General features: G+C 45.2%; 2 protein-coding genes and 1 pseudogene across 17 annotated transcripts in view; 1 reads left to right on the forward strand and 2 right to left on the reverse strand.

Moving 5' to 3' along the window:
• GRAMD2A (GRAM domain containing 2A) overlaps window positions 1-5996 on the forward strand; it is a 59576-nt gene extending 53580 nt beyond the window's left edge. For 11 of the 12 annotated variants that reach the window (XR_010794825.1, XR_010794824.1, XR_010794823.1 and 8 more), the window contains 2 exons: window positions 1838-2007; window positions 2561-5996. Coding sequence is in view for 1 of the 12 variants with exons in the window: in XM_066636153.1 (XP_066492250.1) it covers window positions 1838-1945; window positions 2561-2564 (112 nt within the window). In the remaining 11 variants the exon portion in view is untranslated. The remainder of the gene's footprint in view (window positions 1-1837; window positions 2008-2560) is intronic. The other variant, XM_066636153.1, reaches the window with a different exon arrangement.
• On the reverse strand, window positions 4143-4261 carry LOC136659607 (5S ribosomal RNA; annotated as a pseudogene).
• A 10248-nt stretch (window positions 5997-16244) lies between the features above and the next one.
• SENP8 (SUMO peptidase family member, NEDD8 specific) lies at window positions 16245-26414 on the reverse strand. Of its 5 annotated transcripts, XM_066636157.1 has the most exons (4): window positions 26332-26372; window positions 21775-21859; window positions 20219-20282; window positions 16245-18518 (listed from the first exon to the last, which is right to left on the reverse strand). In XM_066636157.1, the coding sequence occupies exon 4, from the start codon at window positions 18492-18494 to the stop codon at window positions 17859-17861; it is 636 nt and encodes a 211-aa protein (XP_066492254.1). In that variant the 5' UTR covers window positions 18495-18518; window positions 20219-20282; window positions 21775-21859; window positions 26332-26372; the 3' UTR covers window positions 16245-17858. The 5 variants fall into 5 exon arrangements, with proteins under 5 accessions (XP_066492254.1, XP_066492253.1, XP_066492255.1 ...); XM_066636156.1 differs by lacking the exon at window positions 21775-21859 and having other exon boundaries at window positions 26332-26384; XM_066636158.1 differs by lacking the exons at window positions 21775-21859; window positions 26332-26372 and adding an exon at window positions 21504-21679.
• Between the last annotated feature and the right edge of the window lie 113 nt (window positions 26415-26527).

Raw genomic sequence — 26527 nt, forward strand, 5'->3', positions numbered from 1 at the left:
CCCCTTAAGGGGGCAGAGACCAGGGCCCAGTTTGAGAACTACTGTGGTAGAATGAAATGAGTAGAACGTCTCCGAAGATTGACGTTGTAGCTGGAACCTTGAGAAATGGAACCTTGAGAAGGCAGCCTGTCCTTGCTGATGGAAACACTTGTTTTGCCTGGCCATGCCATGGTGCAGCTAGGACCAGCCTGTTCACAACGGTGAAAGACAAGTAAATTCACTTGCTGAATTGGTGGGCACCATTTGCCTCATTCCATCTCCTCTGCTTCACATCTTCTGCGTCATCGCTGGATTTGGATAGGAAAAAGATGAAAAATTGTGGAGGACAGTAGAGTGGTGGGCTAGAACATCTCTGACAGTGAAGCCCCCCCTCCTCTCCTCTCTCTTCTTTACTAAATCCAAGGAGGAGCCATGAAGACAGCAGATGCATAAGGGGCAGGAGACAGCACTTGTCTCACCACCTCAATCCCTAGGAGTTCCTGGGCCAGTGCTTTGTGTGTGGCATAGTACTTTGAAGACCTTGGCAATCTTGTATTGTTCCATAGTGAACCTGCCAAGACTTTCTGGCAGCTGAGTAATAGTCTTGGCACCAGAACAATGTCTCCTGTGCTGCTAGATAGCTGGAGATCCCCTCAGCCATGCTAGGATTCCTCTCACTTGCTCCAGTGCCTCTGCTATGCCAAGTTAGTCATCCACTTAGTGCACCAGTGATCAGAGAAAGATGAGAGGAGGCCAAGTGTGACACAGGGGAAGTCCCTCAAATTGCACTATAGGCTTTGCTTGTTGTCTTGAGAGAAGGCAAGAGCCTTGGCATGCTGAGGGGAAAAAAAGAGACCACAATGTGGCCTAGAATGGATTGTGAGGTACATTTTGGATTCTGCAATCCATTCTAGAGTTCTGGCAGACCAGAATGGTTTCACATTGCACTCCACCAAATACTTTTTGGAGCAGAGACAAGCTTTCCCCACTCCCGCTTAATCTCTGCTCATGAATTGCTGCCAGCCAGTGTCAACAATGCTGAGCTTGGTCTGCCTTGGAAGAAAGCAGCTTCCTAAATATCATTCCTTCAGCAACACAAAGCCTTATTTTGGAAAAGGAATTGAAACATGAGCATAAAATGGTTTAAGTTCGGTCTTAAACTTGGGTGCTGATTGCCGCATTTGAACATTTTCCCCCAACAGCGTCTGTGAAAACCCTTGATGTGAGCAGTAGGCGAGAGTGTGAAGCCTCAAGATCACTTAATACATGAACTATCCAATGATATAGCTTAGCCGCCTTTGGTATTCAAAACCAAGAACCAGCCTTGCTCTGCTACAAACTCACTGCAATAATGGCTCCAAATTATTTATATTTTTATTATTTTTCACATTTTTATACCGCCCTTCCTCCAAAGAGCTCAGGGCGGTTTACACAGCTGCTCCTCCCCTCTTTCTTGTCCTCACAACAACCCTGTGAGGTAGGTGAGGCTGAGAGAAAGTGACTGGCCCAAGGTCACCCAGGAAGCTTTGTGGCTGAGGGGGGATTTGAACCTGGATCATCCAGGTCTAAGTCCACCTCCCAAACCACTACACCACCCTGGCTCTCAAACAAACTTCCCCACAGTTTTGCATTGTGCCACAACAGGAAGAGACCTTATTCTCTAGGGTTCTGAACAGGAATTCTTCTCCTCCGTGGAGATGCCAGGAATTGAACCCAAGACTTCCTACATTCAAAGCATTTCTAATGCTGGTTCCTGTCCTGTGACATTTGAAGATGTGCATGCCCCCTAATTCCACAATGGCTTTCCAACTCCCTGTTGGCTCAGACCTGAGGAGTGTCTCTCTGTCTTTGCTCTCAGAATCTGCCTCTTGGTGGTATCCTCCTCGTACCTGGCATTTCGCATTTTCCGCCTGGAGCAACAGCTGTGTTCTCTCAATCGGGACTATCTCTCCCGTGTACCCAGGAGGTAGGATTGCTCAGAAGTCGCAATATTGTCTGCTCAGAGAACCAGTTCTCCAGACTTGGGAGGTAGGAATCTGTTGTGTCCATGCTGTTCCATTAAAGATGCCCTTGTTTGCCTTGTAAACAAACACCAGGTTGACCAAGAAGCAGGCCTCCTTGTAGTCTCGATCAGAAGTCTCCTGGCATTGGCTGTAGCAGGAGCAAAGCATGGCTACTAACCAGTATCTTTGGGGGTTTTTTAGCCCCCAAGTAATTTTGCTTTAGAATTCCCCAGTTCTGTGACTTGAGTAAATCATCATACTTCTATGAATCTACTTGATTTGCAAGGGGGATCATGTATCAAGCAACCATCTGGTTATACTGAGTTCACTTGTAGCACCCTTGATTAATGGAAGTCTTCCCCTCCAATCTCGTCTCATCTGGTTTTTGAGCCTCCACGGAAACTTCTTCTTAGAACAGACACAACCCTCTCCTCTTTTACCCCAGTAACAAGTAGGGTTTATGCTGGAAGGGGTGAAAAATGAGTAGAGCTATCCTAGGTGGATCTATAGGGGATTCACGTTTTCTGTAGGATTGGCTCACACCCTGCTCACTGCAGCCTCTTTCTTGATATTTGTAGGTGACGGTGATCCCAAGATGGACAATGAAGGAAAAAAATAGCACACCAGACTGAAATCCTTGTCATGTGCAAGTAGCTAATGTGGCTGCAATGAAGACTGAGCAAATGGATCATTTGTTTTTACTCTGCATTACTCCTGGACCAAAGTGCTACATTTTCAGTGGTGAAACCTAGAAGTGGCTCCTTACCCTCAATGACTCTATTGTTAGGCTTAGCCTGCTATATGTCAACTCTACAGTGGTGCTTTTTGTGATCATTGCCAAGTGGAGGTCCTGGATTAGGTTGTCTGTGACTGGTGGCCCTAGCCATGACCTCCAAGGCCTCTTCAGCCATTGAAGATACTGAGCTCTCTAGAGCATCAAGAAAATCAAGTTCTATGGGGTTTCTCTTGTGGTGACCCTTTTGTATTTCAGAAATGTCTTCCGAGGACTTTGCGTAAGAAGGGCTGACTGAGAAACTGTTAGAACCAGAAAGCTATAATGACTAGAGGGGCTTGGGGCAGGTGCTGGTCCCTTGCCTTATACCTCAGTCAACACTGGCAAGTTCCAGAGACTGAGTTGGGTACCTGTCCAGGAGGATATTCTTTGCTGCAGTTCTTGCTGCCTGCTTTTCCTTAGTCAAATACTGAACATAATAGATTTTGCCTCAGTGAAAAGCACAAGTCAATGCGTTGCAAGGAATATTTTGCTTTGGATTTGTTTGGACCAGTTTGGACTCATCCTTTCCTCCTCTCTATACTGAAATGATTTCCATTAGGACTGATCCTCTTGCACTTTCCTACTACCTGGGAAGTGCTGTTGGAGTGATTCTCTTCTTAGATATTCAGGGTGGGGATCCTGGGAGCTGCCAGGCAGGCCTGAGCTCTCATGGATTGGAACCTGCCAGAGATGAGTTCCCTGAGGCGAGAACTGCTGTGTTACAGCTGCAGAATTTTCCCACAGGAGAGGAGAAAGTTAGAATGATGTCTTGATCAGTATGCATAGCCCTTTAAGCACTTTACATGGGTCTGAGTAAAAGGTGGAGCCTGGCAGTGAAGTGAGAAGCTGAGGTGGGGGGGGGGGCGCGTCAGGATCAAGATGAACTAGTTGCTGTTTTCCAGTGTTTGGGGAAGGTGCTTGATCTGAGGATGTGCTGGCTCTGTGACTGGAAGACTTCTTACTCCAACATCAAGGCTCCTCATGTCATTCTACAGAAGGAGAGGAGGAGACTGTCCAAACAAGCGCCCAAGAGGGACAGTCAGATGGTCGGCCTGGAGTTATTCTTCCGTACCTTCAACAACCAAGGAAACCTTGTAGCTTGTATGGATGTAATTCCCATCTGTGCTACTGCTCTGGATAAATTGGAGGGTGGGGCACAGGAAAAAATTGTACTGCAATGCTGTTGAGGTGGGACATCTGTGGTGGGAGAAACTTGAATGTGAGTGAAATCCACCCCACAAGACTGGTTGATAATGGTTCACAAAAGCCTGTGCACGTTGTGAGTGAGTTTACAAGAGAGTGTCTATGTGGTGAACGAAAAGGCACATGTATGAATAGCCCTTTTTGTTGGTTGGCAACCTTCGGTCTTGAAAGACTATGGTATAAGCCTACAGCACCCGGTATTCCCGGGTGGTCTCCCATCCAAGTACTAACCAGGCCTGACCCTGCTTAGCTTCTGAGATCAGACAAGATCGGGCATGTGCAGGGTAGCACCACCTTTCACATGCCTGCTCTTTCATGTGCCAGTTTGGGGCTGGTCCTTTGGCAGAAGAGTAGAGTCTTGGCTTGTGCACTTGGGGTATTTAAGGGATCTGGGATCCATATGCTGGCTAGAGTCATGGTTTTCAGGCATTCTACCTTTAGGGAATCTTTCCATTGGTTGTCTATCAATAATTATCCTGTTCCCCCCCCCAAATACCTGCCACCAGGGGCAGCACCACCCAGAACACAGTCTTGAGGTCTACCACCTCTGCACTACCAAAAAAAATCCCAAACCCTTACCATGCTCCTTGCATGCTGTTGTGAAACCCAGAACTGAGGACATCTGTTTTATTTAACAGGGATAGTGTTAAAGTTTGCGCTGTCCCTGTAAATAAAAGCAGAATTCCAAAACTTCTGGATTTGACAACAGCACATGAGGATCACAGTTAGGACAGGAACGATTTACTTCCTGCTCAAGCAAGCAGGAAATAGATCATTGCAGCTTGCATCGTTGGAGGGTAAGAGGGAGGTGGCAACAGAAGACTTGGGGTGAAAAGTACCTTGAATTTGCCACCCCCTCAGACTCCCACAATCTGCCACTGATGTGTGACCCACATCAGCTGGCACATGGATGGGCCAATTCTACCTTACTACAGAGCCCTTTGTATGCTGTAGAAGATTCTGGAACATCGTCCAGTGCGTGCAGCCAATTCACTTGTAGTGCGAATCACAGGCCTGTTGCACCTCCCCTTTGCCCTGCATGAATTTGAGAATACATCCTAGAACACACCCAAACAGTCCCTGTGGCTGCACTTTGCAAGGGGAGGGATATAGCAGTGGACAAGCTGCCTTGCAGGAAGGCTTGTTTGCTTTTACCAACCATCTCCCTGATTCCTAGGGTTCCTCAACACAGTTGAGTAATCCAGACTACTGAATTAGAGGAACACAGTCTTGTATGAGTAGTGTTAGTGAGTTCAGGCTAGGTGGATATATACAGCAGGCAGATGAGGATCCTTCTGAAGGAAGTTATCGCCTGCAGCCTCTCCTCTTCTTCTCATTCCCCATGCTAGAGGTTCCCTGGGCTGCTGGACAGCCAGTTGGCCTCTTGCTTTGCAATAATGTCTCAGGTGTTACACGTCTCTGTCTCTTTTTCTTTACACTCCCCCATGTATGGGAGTTAAATGTATATTTTTGCAGATGTGTTTGTTTTTTGGAAAGCGCTGCTAAGACAAAGTCCTCTTGTTTACTTGTGAGTTGCCTTGGCTATATGGACTTGGCATCCTTGGCAGCAAGCATCGCAAGGGAGAGGTTCAAGGTAAACAAAGGTGACATGGTGGAGAAGGTAAGTGGCTCCAGGAAGTGCCAAGAAAACCTGATTTGTGCTAAGGTGATTGTATGCTAGAACTTCTACAAGTTTGTGCTCTAGCACAGTGGTTCAAAACATTAGCTATGAACTGAAAAACCCCAGTTGAAATCTCAGCTCAGCCACAAACGACCAGTTGGCCTTTGGTAAGCTGCTGGCTCTCAACCTGTGGGCCCCCCCCCCCAGTAATATGGGAATTAAAATGCTGACCTACCTTACAAGGTTGTTGTAAGGATTGCTGAGATAATGTCTGTGAAGCGCTTTAAACAGTGGAAAAGCGCTCTATAAATATTAAGTATTATCATTTAGTGTTACTCTGTGTAAGCAATGATTCTGTTTTCATTTATTTTTAAGTATGAACCTTTCAGAAAAATTACACAAGTCTCTTACCAGATATGTTCTTCCTCTCTCCTACAAGACACTTGCACTTATTAGGGTGGCTGGAGAGACATGAAAGATGACTGGCGGCTGAGAGGTCACTAAAGGCCCATCTGTTCTCTCTGAATTTGCTTCTGGCACAGATACGGGTATTAGTAAGGTTCAACTTTTTAGGCTGAAGGGTCACCCATTTCTGATATAAGCTAGAAGTGGATAGTAAAAGGGATGCTTTGAAGTTCAAGTTTAGTTTATTCTGGGATGTTTTCATCCTTTCTACTACCATACACAAATCCTTGGTCCTACTTTTAGGTGCATTTTGAAAAGAGGACAGTTATACATTTGAACTTTTTCCTGGGCAGAGATATGATGCTTAATTCTTTTCCTGCCAGCTGTTTCCCCACTTCAAAATGCACCTGGCCGGGGCAGAATTCTACATGTGATTTTGCTTTCATCTGGCATTCCAACAGGGAAGAGAGTGTGAGCGAGTAAACAGTAGGCAGGGAAATGGTTAAACATGCATATGTGTGGACATGTGCACCCGTACACGCATCCCACTTCCCATAATAAACCACCTACTTCTGGACATGGCTTTTCTTGTTTAAAAAGGACTGTGGGATCATGTTGCAAGCATCTACCTGTAATGTCTGGTTTGGCCTTAGGCAACCAGCTCTCTACTCATTTATAACATCCAACTACACTTCTGCTGCTGCTTCAGGACTTGGAGTTGTAGATGTATGGTAAAAATAGGCCTGGTCAGGTGGTTAGACTCCAATCTGACCATGCTTCCACAGCCCCACATTTCTGACTGCTTGCAGAGATGTATGGTCAGGCAACATGGTCAACTGTGTGGTCAGCTGCCACAATTGGCTAGCTCTTTACTCCATTGCAGTCCCACCAGGAAGCCAAATACCTGTATCTGGGAAGGCAGGAGAACAACACTGGGGAAACTGGTGATGTAGGAAGAAGTTCACCTGTCAGTAGATCTTGCTGGCATCCTACTGGCTGTGACAGAGACAAGAGTGGCAGCTGATGTATGCCTGATTCAAACCCCTATTTGCAGAACTGATAAAGGAACTGCTTCTGCAAAGCAGAGATGTTGTTGTGCTGCCAGAAATGTGTTGATTTTATAAGCATGTGTGCATGCAGCTAATTCAATTAACTACCTAAACTGACAGCTGCTGCAAGTTCAGGAGTTCACACTTCAGCTGCTGAAACTCTCATGGAAATGAGCCAAAAACCTCTGCTTCACAAAGCCAAGAGGAGCCGGGCATTGGTAGTTTCTGAGTCCTCTTTAGATGTACTAAAGATTGCCAAAGGGGCCAAGCTATCATCCACCACCATCATTGCTGAGTTGGAATTTGTGCCAGCAACCTGACCCAAGCTTCTGTTGCAGGGTCGCTGTTGCTCCTGGGTGAGTCTGAGAAGATGGGCAGGACTGTAGGGGGCAAAGGTGATTGTTTATAAAGCTAGTGTAGAGAGAGTGCCATGGGTGGTTCTTGTCTAGTAATGCAGCTTCAGCCCCTGAATCCCTTGCCCCCTTCTGGCTTTAGCATTTTTCATCCCTGGGCCATCTATGTAATTGGGTTTACCTGTTCACGGGGTCTGTTCAAGCTCTCCATTTCACCCTTCAGTCCCAGGTATGAAGTTCCTGTAGTTTGCCTGTGTGTAACAGACTCTTCATAGTCTTGAAAAGTATTAATGTTCTTAAACCTCAGGACCAGATTCTGGCAATGGTTGCCATAGGAAAGTACTGCATATCCATTGGAAGTTGTTGTGCCAAAGCCATGCAATAAGAGCACTGGAGGAGGATAGCAGACAGCTGAGTGTGTTCAGTTGACTGGAATTGTTGGTGCTGGGCTGCAGTATGGGGTGTTTCAACATATGTTGAGGATTGCCAGGTATTAATCTGCAGGTCATGCTAATATTTTGTTTAAAAAAAAAAGTCTAAAGCCAGTGACTGCTTTGCCTTCCAGTTTCCTGCTCCCTGGCTCAACCATCCATATAGCCAGTGGCATGCTGGGGGGAGTCACTTTACCCCGGGTGGCACATCTGGGGGGGATAGCACCTCTCAGCCATGCTGCCTCCCCCCCCCCCCACTGGTCCTGCACACTGCCTTCCGGAGGTCTTTGGTAGGCCAGAGAGGCCAACTTCTAAGAGCATAAAAATGTCACTTTTGGTTTCCCAGAGAAACCAGAAGTAACATTTTTCAGTCTTCCAAGGGTCTTACATGGTCTTTGGAGGGTCAGGGAGGCTGTGTGTGGCCTCTCTGGGCCTCTGAAAGGGGGGCAGCAGCCCGGATAGTGGAGAAGCAGTTTGTAGTCATGGCCCTGGGTGGCACCAGGGCCAGGATCACCACTGCACTTAGCTGCCTGCCATAGCAAGCAAAATGTTTGGTTCACAGCAAGTATGGGGGAAGGTGAACAGTAGGAGCCATAGCTGGAGTGCAAAATGATCTTGTCCTCTCCTGCTGCTTTGAGCTTCATGCCTGCTTGCAGGATCAGAGGTGAGGTCTCTTGTAAGGCCACAATGAGGAGTGGGGTGCTACTATCTTGGTTGACCTACTTCCCCCAGGACTTTTCCATCCTGTGCTATGCTGTTAAACCAAAGTCTCTGGGCATGCCAGATTTGTCTTGGAACTAACTGCTCTGCCCACCAAAGGTTGAACTTGTGGCATTTATTTTTTGTAGGGGAGACCTCTTGGTTAAGATTTCTGAGGTTCTGAAGTGGAAATAAACACAGATTAATAGCAGCATTGTCCTTCTCTCCCTGGTAGCTAAGCATCAAGCAGCTGTTTAGCTCTCTGGCCCAGCTGGCTGAACTGTTCTCGTATTCATGACATTCCAAATGGGTGACATCTGGCCTCTTAGGAAAGATGGGCTGGGTGATGGTGTAAAATTACTTAAGGTGCTTGAGAACTGTTCTTTCAGACTAGGAATGGTTTTCCTGTGATCATTTGGTGCAGAGGGTAACTGTTGGGTTCACACACTTGTGTGAGCAATATATACGATGAAACCAGGGTGTGAGAATGGAAGTGTCCTCTTCCCTCCCCCGGCTTCATTTTTTTAAATGCTTGTTTTCAGAAACTCTTCTCATAAGCCTCTTATTCTGGATTAATCAGCATAGTCTGTTCTTGTAAACACTCACAGAGATTAGAACTGTCACTCAATGGCCTTGTCCTTCTTTAGAAGGGAAGAGCCCATCAACCCATGTGATGACAATTATAGTTATATGTTGAGGTTCTCTTCTGAACCTTCCCTTTTGTAGTTGTGGGGCCTCAACTGAACCCCCAGAACTGTTAAGACCTGTAAAATGTTTCCAGACTTATTGGGCTTCTGCCTGTAGAGAAGCTAGAAGTGAGAGAGATGAGTTGGCATTGAACTCCTTGTGCATTTGCAGGGGACTCCAGCCAAATTCACAATTAGTCTTGTGTTTTAACAAAAGGGCTATTGCTTAAATGAACCTGCTGTTGCCTTTCAGCACTAACAGGTGGTTGGGTGGGTCCTAGAGTACTAGCCATTGTCCCGTATTTCTCCTGCTTGAGGGGCCCAGTAGGACACCTGTGTTTCTTGCTTCTCCTACTCTTGAGCTATCTAGTATTATGAAACCTGAATAGCGATGGAGGCGGCAGCCCTGGCCTTGGGTGTTTTAAACACAAACACACACACACACACACACACACACACACACACACACACACACACACACATACACACACACCTGCTACTTGTATTCTAAAATACTTGTGATCTAGCAGTATTTTTACAGTACAGGTGACTGCTCAGTACCCTTGTTATTCTGTGAGCATTAGTGGTTGGGGGCTGTTGTTGTTGGCAACCTTCAGTCTCGGAAGACTATGGTATCGCGCTTTGGATGGTGGTTCTGGCACAGCGTCTAGTGTGGCTGAAAAGGCCGATTCGGGAGTGACAATCCCTTCCACACTGGGAGTAAGTGTAGTGTGTCCCTGATCTGTCTCCCTGGCTATGGGCCTTCCTTCTTTGCCTCTTTGCCTCAGTCTGTAGGCCAAGTGTCTCTTCAAACTGGGAAAGGCCATGTTGCACAGCCTGCCTCCAAGCGGGCCGCTCAGAGGCCAGGGTTTCCCACCTGTTGAGGTCCACTCCTAAGGCCTTCAGATCCCTCTTGCAGATGTCCTTGTATCGCAGCTGTGGTCTACCTGTAGGGCGCTTTCCTTGCACGAGTATTCTTGAAATGTTCCCATCTGTTGGATGTGTTTGCATCGGCCGGGCCTGGAAGAGATTCCTCAAGTGCTCGTGCAAATAGACGACGCACGCAAAACAGCTGTCATCGACATGGAGCTGAGCAGACTGCAGATGGACATCGTTGCCCTTCAAGAGACAAGGCTGCCAGATTCCGGATCTGTCAAGGAGAGAAATTTCTCATTTTTCTGGCAGGGAAAACCACCAAACGAAACCAGGGAACATGGCGTTGGCTTTGCGGTCAGAAATACCCTGCTGGAATCCATCATCCCACCTACTGTGGGAAGTGAAAGAATTTTGTCCCTGCAGCTCCAGTCATCAGCAGGACCTGTCACACTCATCAGTGCTTATGCACCGACTCTGTCGTCTCCAGCAGAAGCCAAAGACAAATTCTACGATGACCTGGCCACCACTATCAAGAAGATCCCTGTAAAAGAGCTATTGTTCATCCTCGGCGATTTCAGTGCTAGAGGTGGTGCTGATCACAGTTCGTGGCCCACTTGCTTAGGTCAGTTCGGCACTAGGAAGATGAATGAAAATGGCCAACGCCTGCTAGAGTTTTGCTGTCATCACGGTCTCTGTGTCAGCAACACGTTCTTCAACACGAAGTCCCAACATAGTCTCTTGGAGACACCCAAGATCAAAGCACTGGCACCAGCTCGACCTGATTCTCTCCAGACGCTCCAGCCTTCCCAGCATCAAGATCACACGCAGTTATCACGGTGCTGCCTGCGACACTGACCACTACCTGGTGTGCAGCAGAGTGAAACTGCAAGCAAAGCGACTGTACCACACGAAAAAGGAAGGAAGACCTCGCATTGATACCAGCAAGATCCGGGATCAGAGGAAAGTGGAGGAATTTCCACGAGCACTTGAGATGGTTGGGGGCACTCCAGGGAATAGTTGGCATTCTTGCTGTAAGGTACAATGATATTACCAATAAAAGAAAATCAACTTTTTCTAACATTGATAGAGTCTGCCATGCAGCTGCAGCCTTGCACTGTGCTCCAAGCAGCCTAGTTTCATGCAGTTGAGCTTGCATGTGTGTACGGGAAGAATACACTATGTGCATCATGAACTTCTGCTTGCTGTCAAGATCCCAGCTCTGAGCCAACCTAAGATTCTGTGCCCCTTCTAGCATGTGCAGGCTGAAGAAGTTGCAACATACTGGTAGGGTCAGGCTCTCACAAATTTGCATATTATGTTACTGTCTGTGTAAATGAGTTTAGTTTATATACCTACTTACTATGCAGAATCGCCAGTTAGTATGTGGCCTTCTCCTTTCCACAGCAAGTAAAACAACGCAAACCATTTTCAGCTGAAACTTTACCCCACCCCCTGCTGCCACGACTGCAGTGATGCAGAGGGGTTGAGTAACTTCACAACCAGACTTTCCTCTTCAGAGTCTTCATCTGATTTCCTAGTTAGGATGCCATGCTGAAGTTGTTTGTTTTTGTCTGACATTTGTGTGGGTTGTAAAAGCCTTAGCTACACCCAATTTTTTTTTAACAGCAGTGTTGTGTGTGTGTGTGTGTTTTTCCCTTGTATTCCCTCCCCTCCCAATTCCATAATATGTTTAGTGCAACTAAACAATGTTGAGTCCAGTTTCTATAAAGACCTCAATTTTGCTATAGCATGTGCCTGCATAATGAGATTTCCTAAAAGATGTGATGGAGGGAGATCTATACCCTGGCTCACTATAAAACATTTAAGCCAATCGTTCTCAAACTTTTAGCACTGGGACCCACTTTTTGGAATGAGAATCTGTCAGGATCCACTGGAAGTGATGTCATGACCAGAAGTGACACTATCAAGCAGGAAGAGTTTTAACAATCCTAGGCTGTAATCCTACCCACACTTACCCAGGAGGAAGTTCCATTTACTATAATTGTTCAAAGTATATACATAGTAGCCTATTAGAAGTACAGTTCTGTAACAGTTCCCCAAATACAGTCACATCCCATGGTAGTGTCAAGTCTAATACAGTTTATTAAATAAAATATTGAAATGAAGGGGGACCCACCTGAAGTTGGCTTGTGACCCACCTTGTGGGTCCTGACCCACAGTTTGAGAAACACTGATTTAAGCAATTAAGCCAATGTTGTATATATGCACCAGAGACCAAATGTGTACAGCTGTGAACTGGGCAAAAGTGGGTTAAAGCAGATTCTCCCCCCCCCCCACTGAACGGAACTATGGGAACCAGCAAGAGCCATTTCTCCAAGGATGTGGAAGTGCACAAGTGTAAATGATGCTTTAAGGACTTTGCATACACTAGAGGGCAGCAAAATCCTCCACTTGTGAGCAATAGAACAAAAAATCAAACCGACCCACCCCACTTTGAAGGGCATCACAACAGTTGACTCCAGCCACCCTCCACCTGCCTAGAAATGGCTTTCTTTTCTGATTCCTTATTTGTAAAGTATGACAACACAGGAAACTAGATGAACTAGTGGGAGAGCAGCAGGATACATCCCTTTTTCCAAGTGAGCATTCTAGTCTGTCCAGGAAGGACCATATATATAGTGTTCTAAAAGAGACCTGCCATCCCATTAATCTTTATACATTTTCTATTGAAAATCTTTTTCTTCTGTTGATAATACTCTCCCCTGATCCCATGGGCTCCTTTGTTCTTTCCTAATGTTAAGGCATTGTGGGTCTGCTGCCATTACAATTTTTCCTTACAGTTGTATCTTCTGGGGTAGTGAAAACTATACAAGCAAAGAAGATTATGCTTGAATGAGTACAGAGGCTGCAGAAACGCTCTTTCAGCAAAGCCCTTTTTGCAGCAGACTGTTTCACCTACCCTGCCCCATCAGATCACAAGAAAGAGACCAAGCTAAGGCAGCCTTATCTGAGACCATGAATTTCATGTTACATCAACTGTCAACCAGCCCAAGAATCCTGTAAAAATCCAAACACCTAAATATACATCTGTGAATTCTGACAGTCCCCTAAATGGTATTGTCCAAATTCCCTGGTCAGAGAAAATACTTGTGTCTAGACACTTATGAAATTCTTTTGAGATTGTCAGCATTTATAGATGGCCAAAATGTGCACATTTATTATACACGGGGTGTGTGTGAGTGAGTGAGTGAGTGAGAGAGAGAGAGACACACACACACACAGACAGACAGGCAGGCAGACTTAGGCTGCAATCCTAACCACACTTTCCTGAGAATAAGCCCCACTGAACAAAATAGGACTTCTGAGGAGACCTGGCTAGGATTGTGACCTTAAGCTATGACAAAAACTATCACTTGGGCAATTTCGTAATCAACAAAAGTTCCTGGAATTAGTTTTGTTGATTGCATTTGGATGAAAAGAAACTTTCCTGTTTTAATATGTAGCTATATTTAAGATACGGAGGTATGCCTCTCAAGAGTGTTTGCCACCTGCAATTTTAAGTATAGTGCTTCTATGAAATATATACTTTAAAGCAGGTATCTGATTTGGGCGGGTGGCTGGAACACTTTTTTTTAGCAAATTCCTTTTTAATCGCTTAACAGGCACACTAAAACCATGTCAATGAATATTCGTGTTATTTGAATATACTACATAAGTAACTTAATACTCTATAAATGCACAATAGTGTCTGGGCCTTCTGGTATATTGTCAACTAGCATGCTTCACAATGTCCAAAATATTACTGTCTGCAGAATTGTCAGCCTTCAACATCTTAGAAAGGTTCTTTCTAAGTCAGCAATTATCAGATTAAGGGTGCAATCCTAACTAACTTTCCAGCACTGGCACAGCTGTGCCTGTGGGGCATGTACTGTATACTGCAGTTGGGGGGCAGTTACGGAAGCCTCCTCAAGGTATGGCAATGTTTGTTCCCTTACCTCAAAGTTGTATTGCCCTTATGTCAGTGCAGAAAAATGGGTTAGGATTGTGCCCTTAAACAGACCGCTCAACAAAAATGGTTAGGGTCTACGCTGTCTCCTGTGTGTTGCATGACTATTCAGTTAGAATGGCCCCATGGCTGCACCCAGAAATGAACAGACACTGCTGCCTCACTTGTGTTAGCTGTTCACTATGGTAGAACTGAGCAGGTTTTTCTTGTCTGGTATAGTGCCAGAGTGTTTAAGGCCATCAAAAATGCAATGCAAGGATTATAGTGTTTGCTGAGGAGGGTTTTACAATCCATTCACAAAACTGGAATCGGCCAAGGGCTACAACAGCTGCTCTGCAGCTTCCTAGGAGGAAAGGCCCTCACAAGCCCCAGACAAACATGGTTCACAGGTGAGAGAGTGGCACTGAACTGTAATGTCTTCAAAAGTTATGCCAAGCTATCAGCTGGCTCTCTGCTGAAATTTTTTTGGCTCTGCTGAAAAACTGGATGCAAACAAACCCCCCCCCCAAAAAAAAACCTCTTATGCTTGGGATGAAGCACATTTGGCAGAAGTACAATGAAGCCCTAATGAGCACATCTTAAACATGCAAGGGTGTAGACATTTGGGCCAAACTTGCACACTGCCACACAATCATTTGGGTAGCCAGCTCCATTCTGATGCCATTGTTCCTGGAACCAAGGCAGCGTCAGTCATTTCTCTCAGCACTGTAGTCAAACTACACCGAAGCTAGGGTATATCCAATATTTAGTAATTTGAAGTATAAGAATATCATTACTTGTAAAGGGAGGATTATAGTACAATATTTTAGGAACTACCATCTCTCTGTCACTTAAACTGAATGGTCAGTGTTTTAGGCACACCTTTAAAAAAATGTTTCATTTACTAAATTAATGGCTATGAACTTTGCAGTTCATTCCTTTTCTTGGGGGAATTGTTTGTCTTTCTCTCTCTGCCTGTTGACGCCCTTCGTATTTGAAACTGTTTGCTTTTCTCCATACATAAAGAAAAGTTTCACCCAAAAGCTATCATACCAAGTCCTTCAACTATGAAGGAGGCAATCCTCTGCACACACACACACTTGCAAGCAAGTCCCATGAACCTTGGTGAGAATTACTTCTGAGTGAGCATGCACAGGACTGTGCTGCAAGCCTTGCTATAGACTTGTGCAACTTCCATCCCCATTCAGGCCCAGAACTGATCTTCCTTTATGTTCATTACTTTCCTTTGTAGCTTCTTCATGCAATGCTCAGCCACAGGTTCAGGCACATGCAGCACAGCCAAGGGTCACTGACCATTTCAAAAACAAGCAATTCAGAGGACTTCAATCCCACTTCATTGTCTATTCTAGCCCAATCCTTACTTCTCTTCCCCCCCCCATCTCCGATCCAACACACTCAGGCTTACTTTCGGTATCAGCTTCACATCCAGGAATGCAAAGTACTTTGCTGCTCCTGAATAAATCCCATTGAGCACAATGGGGATAGATCTAGAGCAGGGGTCTCCAAACCCCAGCCTGGGGGCCAGATGCGGCCTGCAGCCAGCCTCTGATCCCCTCAGAGCCTCTGGCCGAGTTGACCAAACACAACTGGAGTTAGGCTTCTGGGGTGGGGGAATGGGGGCCATTTAAGTGTGTGCTTTATTTCTTGAGCTGTGTTGGTGCTTGGAAAAATCCTGGGCATTTGAGCCCATTCATTTATTCATTTACGTTCCATCTCTAATGTATTTATTTAAATTTTATTATTTAATTTTTTCTTCTGGCCCTCAACACTGTACCTGCTATTTGATGCGGCCCTTTGGTCAAAAAGTTTAGAGACCCCTGATCTAGGGGAACTGCAGCAATTGTGGCTGAATTTTTCTCCATGATAAATTGCTTTTTTTCCTAAACAATCCCTTAAATACAAAACTGAGTCCAAGACTCAAAGCACTTATCAAGCTTCTCTATTTTCCACATCTGTTTCAGAAGGATGCTGACACTTCATTTGCTTTTACACATAGTTGGGTGCTAGGAGAAGCCCCAGTTTTCAGGAACATGGTAGCCTCCAGAACACTCATCATCCTAACAATGCTTGAGTTAAGACTACAGTATTACTACTCACACTATCCTGACATATTACCAGGTGGGCAATATACCACTGACCTTTTTTATTTGAGGTAGCTGAGAGAACAAGATCCTCAATGTTATGAAGCAGAGCACAATTCTTTGGAGTGAAAATTCTCTTTATTTTTGGCTGAAGACTTTTCCCCAAACAAAACACAAGTTATCGTGCTCTTCCCCACACAAATGAGAAAACAAGTAAAGCTCTTCTGCTCCAGCAGTGTCATCACATATTAAAATAATCAGCTTGTTACTTAAAGGCTGTTTGCTGTGTTTCTTGTGCAGCACTTAAAGAGAAGGTGTGTGGGTAAGAAGGCATTCCTTGGCATTAACAGGGGCAATCAAACAGAAACAGGAAAAACAAATGATACAGCTCTTTTTTTGGTCCATCACTCATACTGGTATGCTACCCAACAGGATAGGCTGCTTTCTTCAGAAGAGCTATGAATTTTGCAGAAGGAAGCAATCATGTTATCAAGCAATACCAGAATTTTTTATGCAGCTGGTTCATTCTCTCTTCAAGCTGCTGAAGATGATTCACTAGGCTGGGAAGATGCATTGAGAGAGCTGGCAAACTCTACATCACCTTCAGCCACTGCTTTTCCAAGTTGAGAGTTGCCACATCCAAAATCCAAATGGAAGTCAAATGGAATCATGAGCTTGATGCTCAGTAGCTGTGCGCCTGCTGTTCTCATGGAATTCAATGTCTTAAAGTCTTCTGCCCCCCAAAACACAGATATTATAAATACAACCAGAGTCCAATGGCTTGCTTAAGCATGTCCAGAAGGCTTTAGGGTGCAACCCTGAGCATCCTTACTGGACTGACTTCTACCTGAAACATTTTAGGACAGTTTGTTTAGTGCACTTTTTAGTCACCAGCGCAAAGTGATGTACTGAAATAAAACAACACCACATACCAACAGGCCATAAAAATGATTAATTCTTCCCCTTCTTCTTCCCCTTCTACACCATGGAGTTGCAAGTGTGGTTTTTTCCCCCCCTTGTGAAATTAATCACTGCACTTATTCAGAGATGCAGGATCTTACAACATTCATAGCATGTTAGTAACCAATAGCAGGAAGAACAGTGAAAAAAACAACTTTCTTGCCACCAAGCCTAACACATTAGATGCTGCTTTGCCGTACTCTAGCAAACTGTAAAACTTTTCAAGGGAGCTAAAACATGTTTTACAACAGGAGGCCCCTTTTCTACCATTTCTGTTAAGAAAAGCAGGAATGAGAGAGGGTTGTGTGTCTGCTTACGGTTTGAGGCATTTTAAAAACAAGCCTTGTTGAAGTTTTACAGCATTAGATCATCTTATTTCACTTCCAGAAGTCAATGAATGATTTGAAAGAGAACTGATGAAATCTGCCCCAATTAAATACAGGTAGAACTATACTGCATGCTTCTGACATGACTGTAAATGACTACACAGGCATATGAAGACCTTGAAGATTTGCAGGGAATCGCTTGGATAGAAGAAGGGGAAACATATCAAAGTCACAGCTGTCCAATATCTTAGAGGGAGGATACACAATTGTTTTTCTTATTATTCAGCTCTATTCCCATTCATGGCAGAATGAGGCAGCACAGAAATGCAGAGGTAAATACATTCTATAGGGAAACCCTCTGCACAAGCTTCCCCCTCAGCCACTGGGGGCAAGACTAAAACAAGAGGGGTTGCTGACTAGACAGATGTGTTGCGAATGGACAAGTCACTTCTGTGAGAGCTTAGCAATGAGTGCTTTCCATTCTTCTCTCTTGCCTGTAATATAGGAAGGAGTAAGGAGCTGTAGCACTGGCTCCTGCTGTCCCCGGAAGATTTCCTGACACAGGGCCTCTGTATTGCAGATTACATACATCCCACAGTCATAGCTATTCTGCTGAGCAGGGGCCTTCTCTTCTATAAAGGCAACTTTGTCTCTTTTACAGAGAAAGACCTCCAGTTTCCTCGCTACCTGTTTGGCATGGATGGAGTTGCTCCTGGTATGAGAATCATAGTGAGCAAAACAGTTTTTGTCCCGGAAGTAAGCTAGCAAACTCCAATGGGTGCCACCAGCAGCCTGGTTAGAATTGTCATTGATAGCCAGGAATATGACTTTCTTTTGGGGAAGGTTCAGTGGCTCAAGGAAGAGGGACAGTTCCTCTTGGCTAGCTGTGCACTTGATAAACTGAGCCACCTCGGGACCAATGAAGCACACTTGATCAGACAAGTCATGGAACTGATCACTGGCAAAGTACTCAAAGGCGAATCCGATGATATGGTCATTGAGCCAGCAGGGGGGATCCAGTAACAAAACATCCGACTGTCTCAGCAAACTGTCCATGTAACTTAGGACAACAGGGTCCATTCTGTGTAAGCAGAGTCACAGCAGCTGGGGAAATACCAAAGCCTAAGTTAATCAAGGATGAAAGAAAGCAGATAATGGTTAGAAAAAGTTGTACTTTTTCCATTGTCTAAACTCTAAAAGGTAGCCAATGCAGTCATGGACTGAGGCCAGCTAACTAAGGTCTACAAAGTGTCTTACTGGGCAGTCTACGTTTGTGCTGGCCATCACCCTCCTTCCCTAACTCCTCTGACATACACAGATGACTTAAGGGAGAGGTAGGAGTAGTCTCTGCTGTTTCTTATCTTTTCCAAAATGAAGTGCAACAAAGACTTTAGGGTGCTGGATGCAAAAAGAAATTTTGTGGGCATCCTTTTGCTAGAGAACCAAGAGCACAAGCAACCGATGGCTTGCAACTGACTGATGTAATTTACTATTTATACAATGAGGCTGTATAAATGACTTGTTATGATAGTACAACTACCCAGAGCAAGAGATAACACATCATTATAGTCAATGGCAGGAGGTAATGTCTTCCTTTATTTTTAGGCCACTGCTAGAATATATAAGACTGTTTGTCTAGCACTTACTACAAAAATATTACCTGTTTTGTTTCTTGTAGCTAGACAAAATAGCAAGAATGGAAATGAGAATAGGGATGGGTGGGGTGAGGATCACAACTAGAGTTGCCTCTAACTTTTACCGTAGCATTTACTTTCTTACATTTACAATTTTCTTACAGCCAATTGGCAGAAAGAAGCATACAAGAGACACCCTGAATCAAACCCTAAACGTAGTTAAGGTTTAATACGCATCTGCTCAAGTTAAACAGATCAAGCAGATCTCATGAGCAGAAGAGAAAGTGGCTGTGAAGTTTCTCCCTTCTGTTGCAGAGTGGGTTTGTTGGAAAAAAAGCAGAGTTCTCTGTAATTCTTTAGGTAGGGAAACTTGCTTGTTCACAAGCGAAGCATCATAAATTAAAGGGATCAGCTTAGCTGGCCCCTTAAGTAATCAACAATGTTTTAAAAGCCAAGATGGTCGAATAACAATTGGTGACTTATCTGCCTTTCTTCCAACAAACCAACTCTGTAGCAGGAGAAAAAAATTCCACAACTGCCTTCTTTTTGATGTATTTGACTTTTCAGGATTGGCTGACAGGATGAAATTAGTCACTGCACTGGGGATGGGGCAGCCCCTGAAAATGACAATCCTGTTGAGTTCTCTCTACTCTTCTCGGAACATTCAGACAGCATCTCACATGTCTTGACCCTTTCCCCCTTTTCCCACCCTCACCAAATTAGCCAACAATGTAAAGCAGGAAAATGATCACATGATGATGCCACAGCAAAATGTAAGAGTAGTTTTTAATCACAGTACTGTATCCTGTGTAATGTTCTGCTCAACCTGCCCATCTCATCTCTCCAAACTGGACTGTGATCCCATCTAAACTGGAAGGGGTTCTAGAATATTCCTATTAAGATAACAGTGGACTAGCGCAATATAAACAAGACAACAGGCATTTAAAATGCACGACAGGTCTAACTACTGAATGCATGTCCAAATAAGTGCAAGTAAGATTGTGTTTTGAAGTTATTTGAGGTGCTATGTAAAAAGTATATGAATTTATTGTCCAGGGTCTATCCAGGCTTTTCAAAGTGCAGGACTAACACGGGTGACAAATATTGTCCCTTTGACATGACTCATTGCAAACCAGGCAGTACCCATGCACTGGGCAGGAAAGAACTCACATATACTGGTTTATTTATTCACCAGGAAGTGGGGCCAAGCTTCTCCCAACAGTCATCTGAGTCACTGGAGGATAAAGAAAATCTAAATGACTTATGTTCCTGTAGATATGCACCAGTGAACACTGTCAAGCTTTATTAGGTAAGAATTTAAGCAACATTTCCCTATGTTTTTATTAAGAAACTTAAGGTGACATAAAATGAAATGTAACAAATGGAAAACAAATACATCAGTAGTATATTCAGTATCCACTAAAGCAGAACTTTCTACTCTCTTATATACATGGAAAACCCTGGATGCCTATTAGTGAAATACTTTATGAGCCAATACATATGTCACCATTCATCCCTGCCAAGGCCAAACAAATATGATAATTAAAATGTAAGGCATGCAGCTACGGTCACCTCATTTTCTTATTATCTGGGTGCACACTGCACTTCAGAGGGTGCATGCGGGGGATGGGCCCATAGGGATCTGATTCGCAGATAGGTGAATCCATGGATACGGTGGCCTCCCTGTAGTGACGAAAATCTACCCATAGATGCAGTTACAATACCTGGAAAAATAATCATCATCCTGGCTTAAGGCCCAATCCTCAGGGCCTAGGAGAGGGGGGTAAAGGGGGTAATTTGTACCCAGGCCCAGGGTCCAAAGGGGGGCCCAGGAGCCAAAGGAGGGCCCAGAAATTTCCTGGGATTTTATGTTTTCCTATCTACTCAGACTTGTTGCCTGCACGGGATGCTGGGGACACTACTGATGCCACATGGGTTGGTAGACCTGGGCTCCAAAGACTTTTCCCGATGTCTTTACCCTGAACCTACCCTGTTTCGCCCCTCCCTGCCCCTACTCTTCTTGCTTGCCTGTCACCACCCTCCCTGGCTGTTTCACCCGTCCCTCTTTTCAAAGGAGCCCAAAAGGAACTTTGTACCTCCTGATAAAATTCCTCTCAGAGACCCTGCCAATCCTATCCACACTTACTTGGGAGTAAGCCCCATTGACTATAATGGGACTTAGTTCTGAGTAGGCATGCACAGGATTGGGCTCTCAGTCTCCACAACTGCAGAATGTACTGTTAGTATCTGAACATCTTCTATGACTATCTGAAAGGAAATATCCAGCTTTGAGTTCTAAAAGATGATGCCAACACCCTTTCCAGTGTGCAGCAACCCTGACATTCTACAATAATCTATTCCTATCTCTTTACATCACAACAGAAAAGATTAACAGTCAGGCCTAGCAGAGATTACAGAATGCAGGACTCATTCTGTAGCTATTCCTTTGCCTAACCTCTTCCAGCTCCTAGTCAGTGTAATGCATTGGTTCTTCAGTTTTGTTCCAGTGCGAGGAACTGGCAGCCTCTTGCAGGCATTACTTCTTCCAAACAGCAAAGAAGCACTATTCATTAGAACTATTAGCTGCTACTTGAAACCTCTTGACAATGACTCACCACATGAGTCCCACATCTAAAAAGAAAATCCTTGTCAGACAACTCATTTTTCTGGAAGCTACTACAAAGCACATGGTACATGCTATACAAAAACAGAAAAATAAAACCTACAATTAGGAAGGGGGAAGGCATTCAAGTGTCTTTTCTTGGCCCAGCAAATCTCCAATAAGATGAGAAGCAGAAAGGGCTTCTTGCACTGGGAATTACACAAGATTATGTCAACTTTCAGTATAGTTATAGCTCAAACATTATTCTCTGTTAATTAATTATTAATTCTCTGTTAATATGATCTTATTGTCTACCTGCCCCATCCCAAAGACTCAAACTGGGTAACAGAACCAAAGAATTACTCCCAATTCACCAGGAAAACACAATGGATTCCAAACAAAAACTGCAGGGTGAGGGGTGGCCAGGTTGTGGAATGGCTCAGTGGGTAGAGGTGGTGATAAATTCCTGTTGGGAGGGCAAAATGCCAATTTTGTCAAAGGAGGCAGTAGAAATGCTCCTTAAAAAGCCCTCCCTGGAACCCCCACTCCTGATAATTGCTGGCCAGTTTTTAATCTCTCTGTTGGAGGCAAGATGATTGTGTGGTGGTGACTCAGCCATAGAAAGCTTTGGATAAAACTGATTTCAGTTCAGTTTCCAATCTGGTTTTGGTACTGAAACTATCTTGATCACCCTGGTAATTACCTGCACTGTGATCCAGACTGAAGGAAACAGTACTAGATAGTGCATCTCTGTTGGTTCCATCAGTCCTCTTAAGTACACAATACCTTTCTGGAGCACTTCTCAGGATTGGGACGGAGTGATGCAATGTTCTGCTGGTTCTGGTCCTATCTTCATGAGAGGGTACAGAAGATGATGCTAGGAGATTACAGTTCAGTTCCATTACCTGTGGCCATTAGTGTCCTTCAGGGTTCCATCTTGTCCCCTTTGTTATTTAATATCTACATAAAAACTGCTTGGGGAGTTAAGCTTGAGATTTGGGCTGAGTTGTCATCAATATGAGGATGGCGCTCAGCTCTCACTATAACATCTGATTCTAGAGTCAGTACATGCCCTGAACTAGGGTATGGAGAAGCTGAAGAGGGAGACTTGATTCTGGATAGCGTAATGGAAATGAGCAAGATCCTTCCAGGAGATAGGGTGTGGTGTCAACAGTGGCCCCTTGCTCTGGCAGGCAAGCATAGGGTTAAAACCTAGGCTTTGTGCAGTGGGTGTGCTGTACAGCTGCAGCCACTAGAGGCAGCCAGGTCATTACATGGAAAAAAGCAACACCTGAAGCAGTGAGAGTGGGTGGGTGTAGAAGGAAGGAGCTTGGAAAGACTGGGAGAGTAGAAGGAAGGGGTTTGGAGGAGAAAGAAGTGGCTGATGGACTGAGGAACAAATGGAATGGCTGATGGACTATTGGACCTGCTGACTGACCAATGGACTGACTAGTTGACTGATGGGTGAATGAGGATTGCTGAAATGGAGACTGGTGTGTGGCTGCCATGCCTAAGATCTGCTGAGGACCAAGGTGTTGCTGTGTGGCTGGAAAAGCTGCTGGTAGGAGAGGGGATGAAGGAGAACTTCTGCAGGTTGAACAGGCAAGCTACCCTGGTGGTGGGGTCCAGCAGTGCTACAATGCAGAACTAGGGCCATTGTTGGGGAACAAAGGGGAGCTAATTAGCTTAAAGTGGGCATAGGTTCTCTAGGCAAAGCTTGGACTGGGAATTTGGCAAAACAGATAGGGTGGCACTATCTCTGAAAAAGCAGGTGCTGCTCCTGGATGTGGCACTGCTTCTTGAGAAGAGATGGTTGCTGTGGCCAGGAGAGCTTTTGGACATCTCCATCAGGTACATTAGTTACAGCCCTTCTTGGAGAATGCAGAACAGTTATCCATGCCTTGGTCACCTCAGGCTTAGACTATTGTAATGTACTCTATGTGGAGAATATCTGAAGAGAATTCAGAAGGTGCAACTGGCACAGAATGCTACAGCCAGACAGCTCATGAGAATCATGCAGGGAAGCATATTACTTCTACCCTTTAAAAGGGGATTGGACAAATTTCTGGAGGAAAAATCCATTATGGGTTACAAGCCATGATGTGCACATGCAACCTCCTGATTTTAGAAATGGGCTATGTCAGAATGCCAATGTAAGGGAGGGCACCAGGATGCAGGTCTCTTGTTATCTGGTGTGCTCCTTGGGGCATTTGGTGGGCCACTGTGAGATGCAGGAAGCTGGACTAGATGGGCCTATGGCCTGATCCAGTGGGGCTGTTCTTATGTTCTTACCCTGCAGGGTTAACACTGGCTTCTCACTGGTTTCCAGGTCCAATTCAGGATGCTGGTTCTTATCTTTAAAGTCCTATATGGTTTGGGCCCTTAGTACCTTAAGGTTCGTCTTTTGCTGAGTAAGTTTACCCTACCTGTTAACAGCTTCCTGGGAGGCCTTGCTCCATGTACCAATGCTAAATGAAATTGGCATGTATGTGGGACTGGGCCTTCTATGCAGTGGCCCCACAAGATATGCAACTCTCTGCCACTGTGAATGAGGATGTCAGTTCAAGAACAACAAAACAAAGAGTAGTGGGAGAGAAATAACTGATCTGCTCAAGCCCCAAACACCATATAGTAAATATCCTGCAAAGCTGAAAGGGGATGTGCACTGTGAATATGAGGTTGGTGAACTCCACTTCTTCTATTGCATTGCAGGAGGAAGGGTGGGGAAAGACTTTTTCTTCCTTTCTTACTCCCCAGAACCAGCATATCCCACTATACTGTATAACATTAAAATGTTCACCTTGAGGGCTGACAGGCTGGCTGAAGTCCTAAACAGGTGCTGAGCCTATAATACGCAATTGATCTTGTGACAAAATACCATTATACTTTAACATCTATTCTATTATATTTATATCCAAGGTTTCTTCCATCCTGGAAATCAAAGTTGCTTATTTGGAGTTCCCAGATGGTCATGTCCATTCAGGCACTGACCAGACCTGACCCTGTTTAGCATCAGCAATATAGCTGCATCATCATGCATCCTCAGCCCATAAGAACAAATAGCAGTCATAGCCAGGACCAGCCCATTCATGAAGCCAATTGAAATGGTTGCCTAGACAGCTGATTGGTAGGAGATGCCCAATTGCATTCATTTGCTCACCTCTTCCCATTTCTTAGACTTAGAAAGGGAAACAAAACAGAACTGTGGAGAAGGGAAGTAGGATAAAGTGCTGAAGGGGCAGAGGCTGGAACATCACTAAGTACGAGGGCAGCATTTGGCATGCTGCCTCAGGCACCAGGAGGTCTTGGGCTGGACCCGCAATAGCTTTTGTATTTAAAAACCAGTAACATTCACTACAAATCAACATCAGTTATGATGCCCAGTTTATATTATGTTTGGGGAGGCACTTCTGGGGAGCCCTTATGATTTGGCAGGGGCACCATAAAGACAAGCAGTCACCAGCAGCTTTGGGGAATGAATGGGGGTTGTTGTTACATGCCTAACATTTAAGATACCATTTCCACTATCCACCAGTGGCAGTATGTCTTTCTAATGAGGTGCATCATTTTGTGAGAAAGGCCCAAAAGTAAACACTATACAGGGACAATGGGTGACAGTTCCAGGGTTGAACTGCTGCATGTTACCTTCAGATTCAAAGATAGGATGTTTCTGAATACCAGTTGCAGGATAGGATAGGGGATGGATAGGGGTACAGTATAGGGTCTTTTTCTCCCATATGTGGGCTTTCCAAAGGCAGCTGGTGATTGACTGTGGCCTAGCCTGGCCTTTCAGCTAATCCAGCAGGGCTCTTCTCATATGTCCATCTTCAGCAATCTGATCATGCCAGCAGCACAGGACATCAGAAAAAGGGAAGTAGAGCAAAATGAAAGCCAAACATCACTATTCTCTCTCTCCTCCTCTCATCAAGAGAATGACTGGTGCTGCATCTTCCAATGGCAATACTTTAAGAACATAAGAAGAGCCCTGCCAAATAAGGCCAAAGGCCCGTCTAAGTCTTGCTTCCTGTATCTCACAGTATTCACCAGATGCTTCTAGGAGCATCCAAGACGACAAGATGCCTGCAGCCTGGTGCCCTCCCTTACATCTGGCATTCAAAGACAGCCTACTTCTAAAACCAGGAAGCTGCATATTCCCATCATGGCTTGTAACCTGCAATGGACTTTAGCTCCAGAAATCTGTCCAATCCCCTGGCATCTAGGTTGGCCACCATCACCACATCCTGTGGCAAGGAGTTCCACAGACTAATGACACGCTGGGTAAAGAAATGTTTTCTTTTATCTGATGAAATCGTGGCCATAACACCTGAGCCGCCTCCAACTCCACTCCCTGGAGATCATCATTATAAGAATATTTATTTATCCAACACTTTTCGCTCCCAAAAAGCAACCAAAGCGGCTTCTACTGCTGAGAGCAGCAAAGGCAGTTCCTGGAGAGTGACCCAGAGCCCCATCCCAGGCGTGTCTACTCAGAAGTAAGTCCCATTCTAGTCTATGGGGCTTACTCCCAGGTAATTGTGGGCAGGACTGCAGTACCAAGCCGGCCTCGCTACTGGCTGCGAAGGGCCGCGACGGCCTTCCCGGAAGCAAGGCAGCCATGTGCCCCCGACCATACCGCGGAGGAGGCCCCGATCCTGAGCCGCCGTTCCCCGCAACCCTCTACCTGCCACCGCCGGCCTCATTCTCCTCACGACGCTCTCCTGCCTCCCGGTTGCTAGGAAGGGCCGTAAAGCGCAACAAGCCCCCACCGCCCAAGCGTCGTAAAAATCAAGCACCTCCCTCATTAGCTAGACCACACCTCTCCTTTTTAGGCCACGCCCCCTGCGCCGGGAGCTGTCGCTTGAGGCGAACGCGCGTAG

Source organism: Tiliqua scincoides, chromosome 8 (genome assembly GCF_035046505.1).
Source record: "Tiliqua scincoides isolate rTilSci1 chromosome 8, rTilSci1.hap2, whole genome shotgun sequence".
NCBI lineage: Eukaryota > Metazoa > Chordata > Lepidosauria > Squamata > Scincidae > Tiliqua > Tiliqua scincoides.

What these genes read in the sequence shown, in the direction of transcription:
- SENP8 (XM_066636155.1), bottom strand. Translation starts at nt 18,494, where the DNA reads ATGGACCCTGTTGTCCTAAGTTACATGGACAGTTTGCTGAGACAGTCG.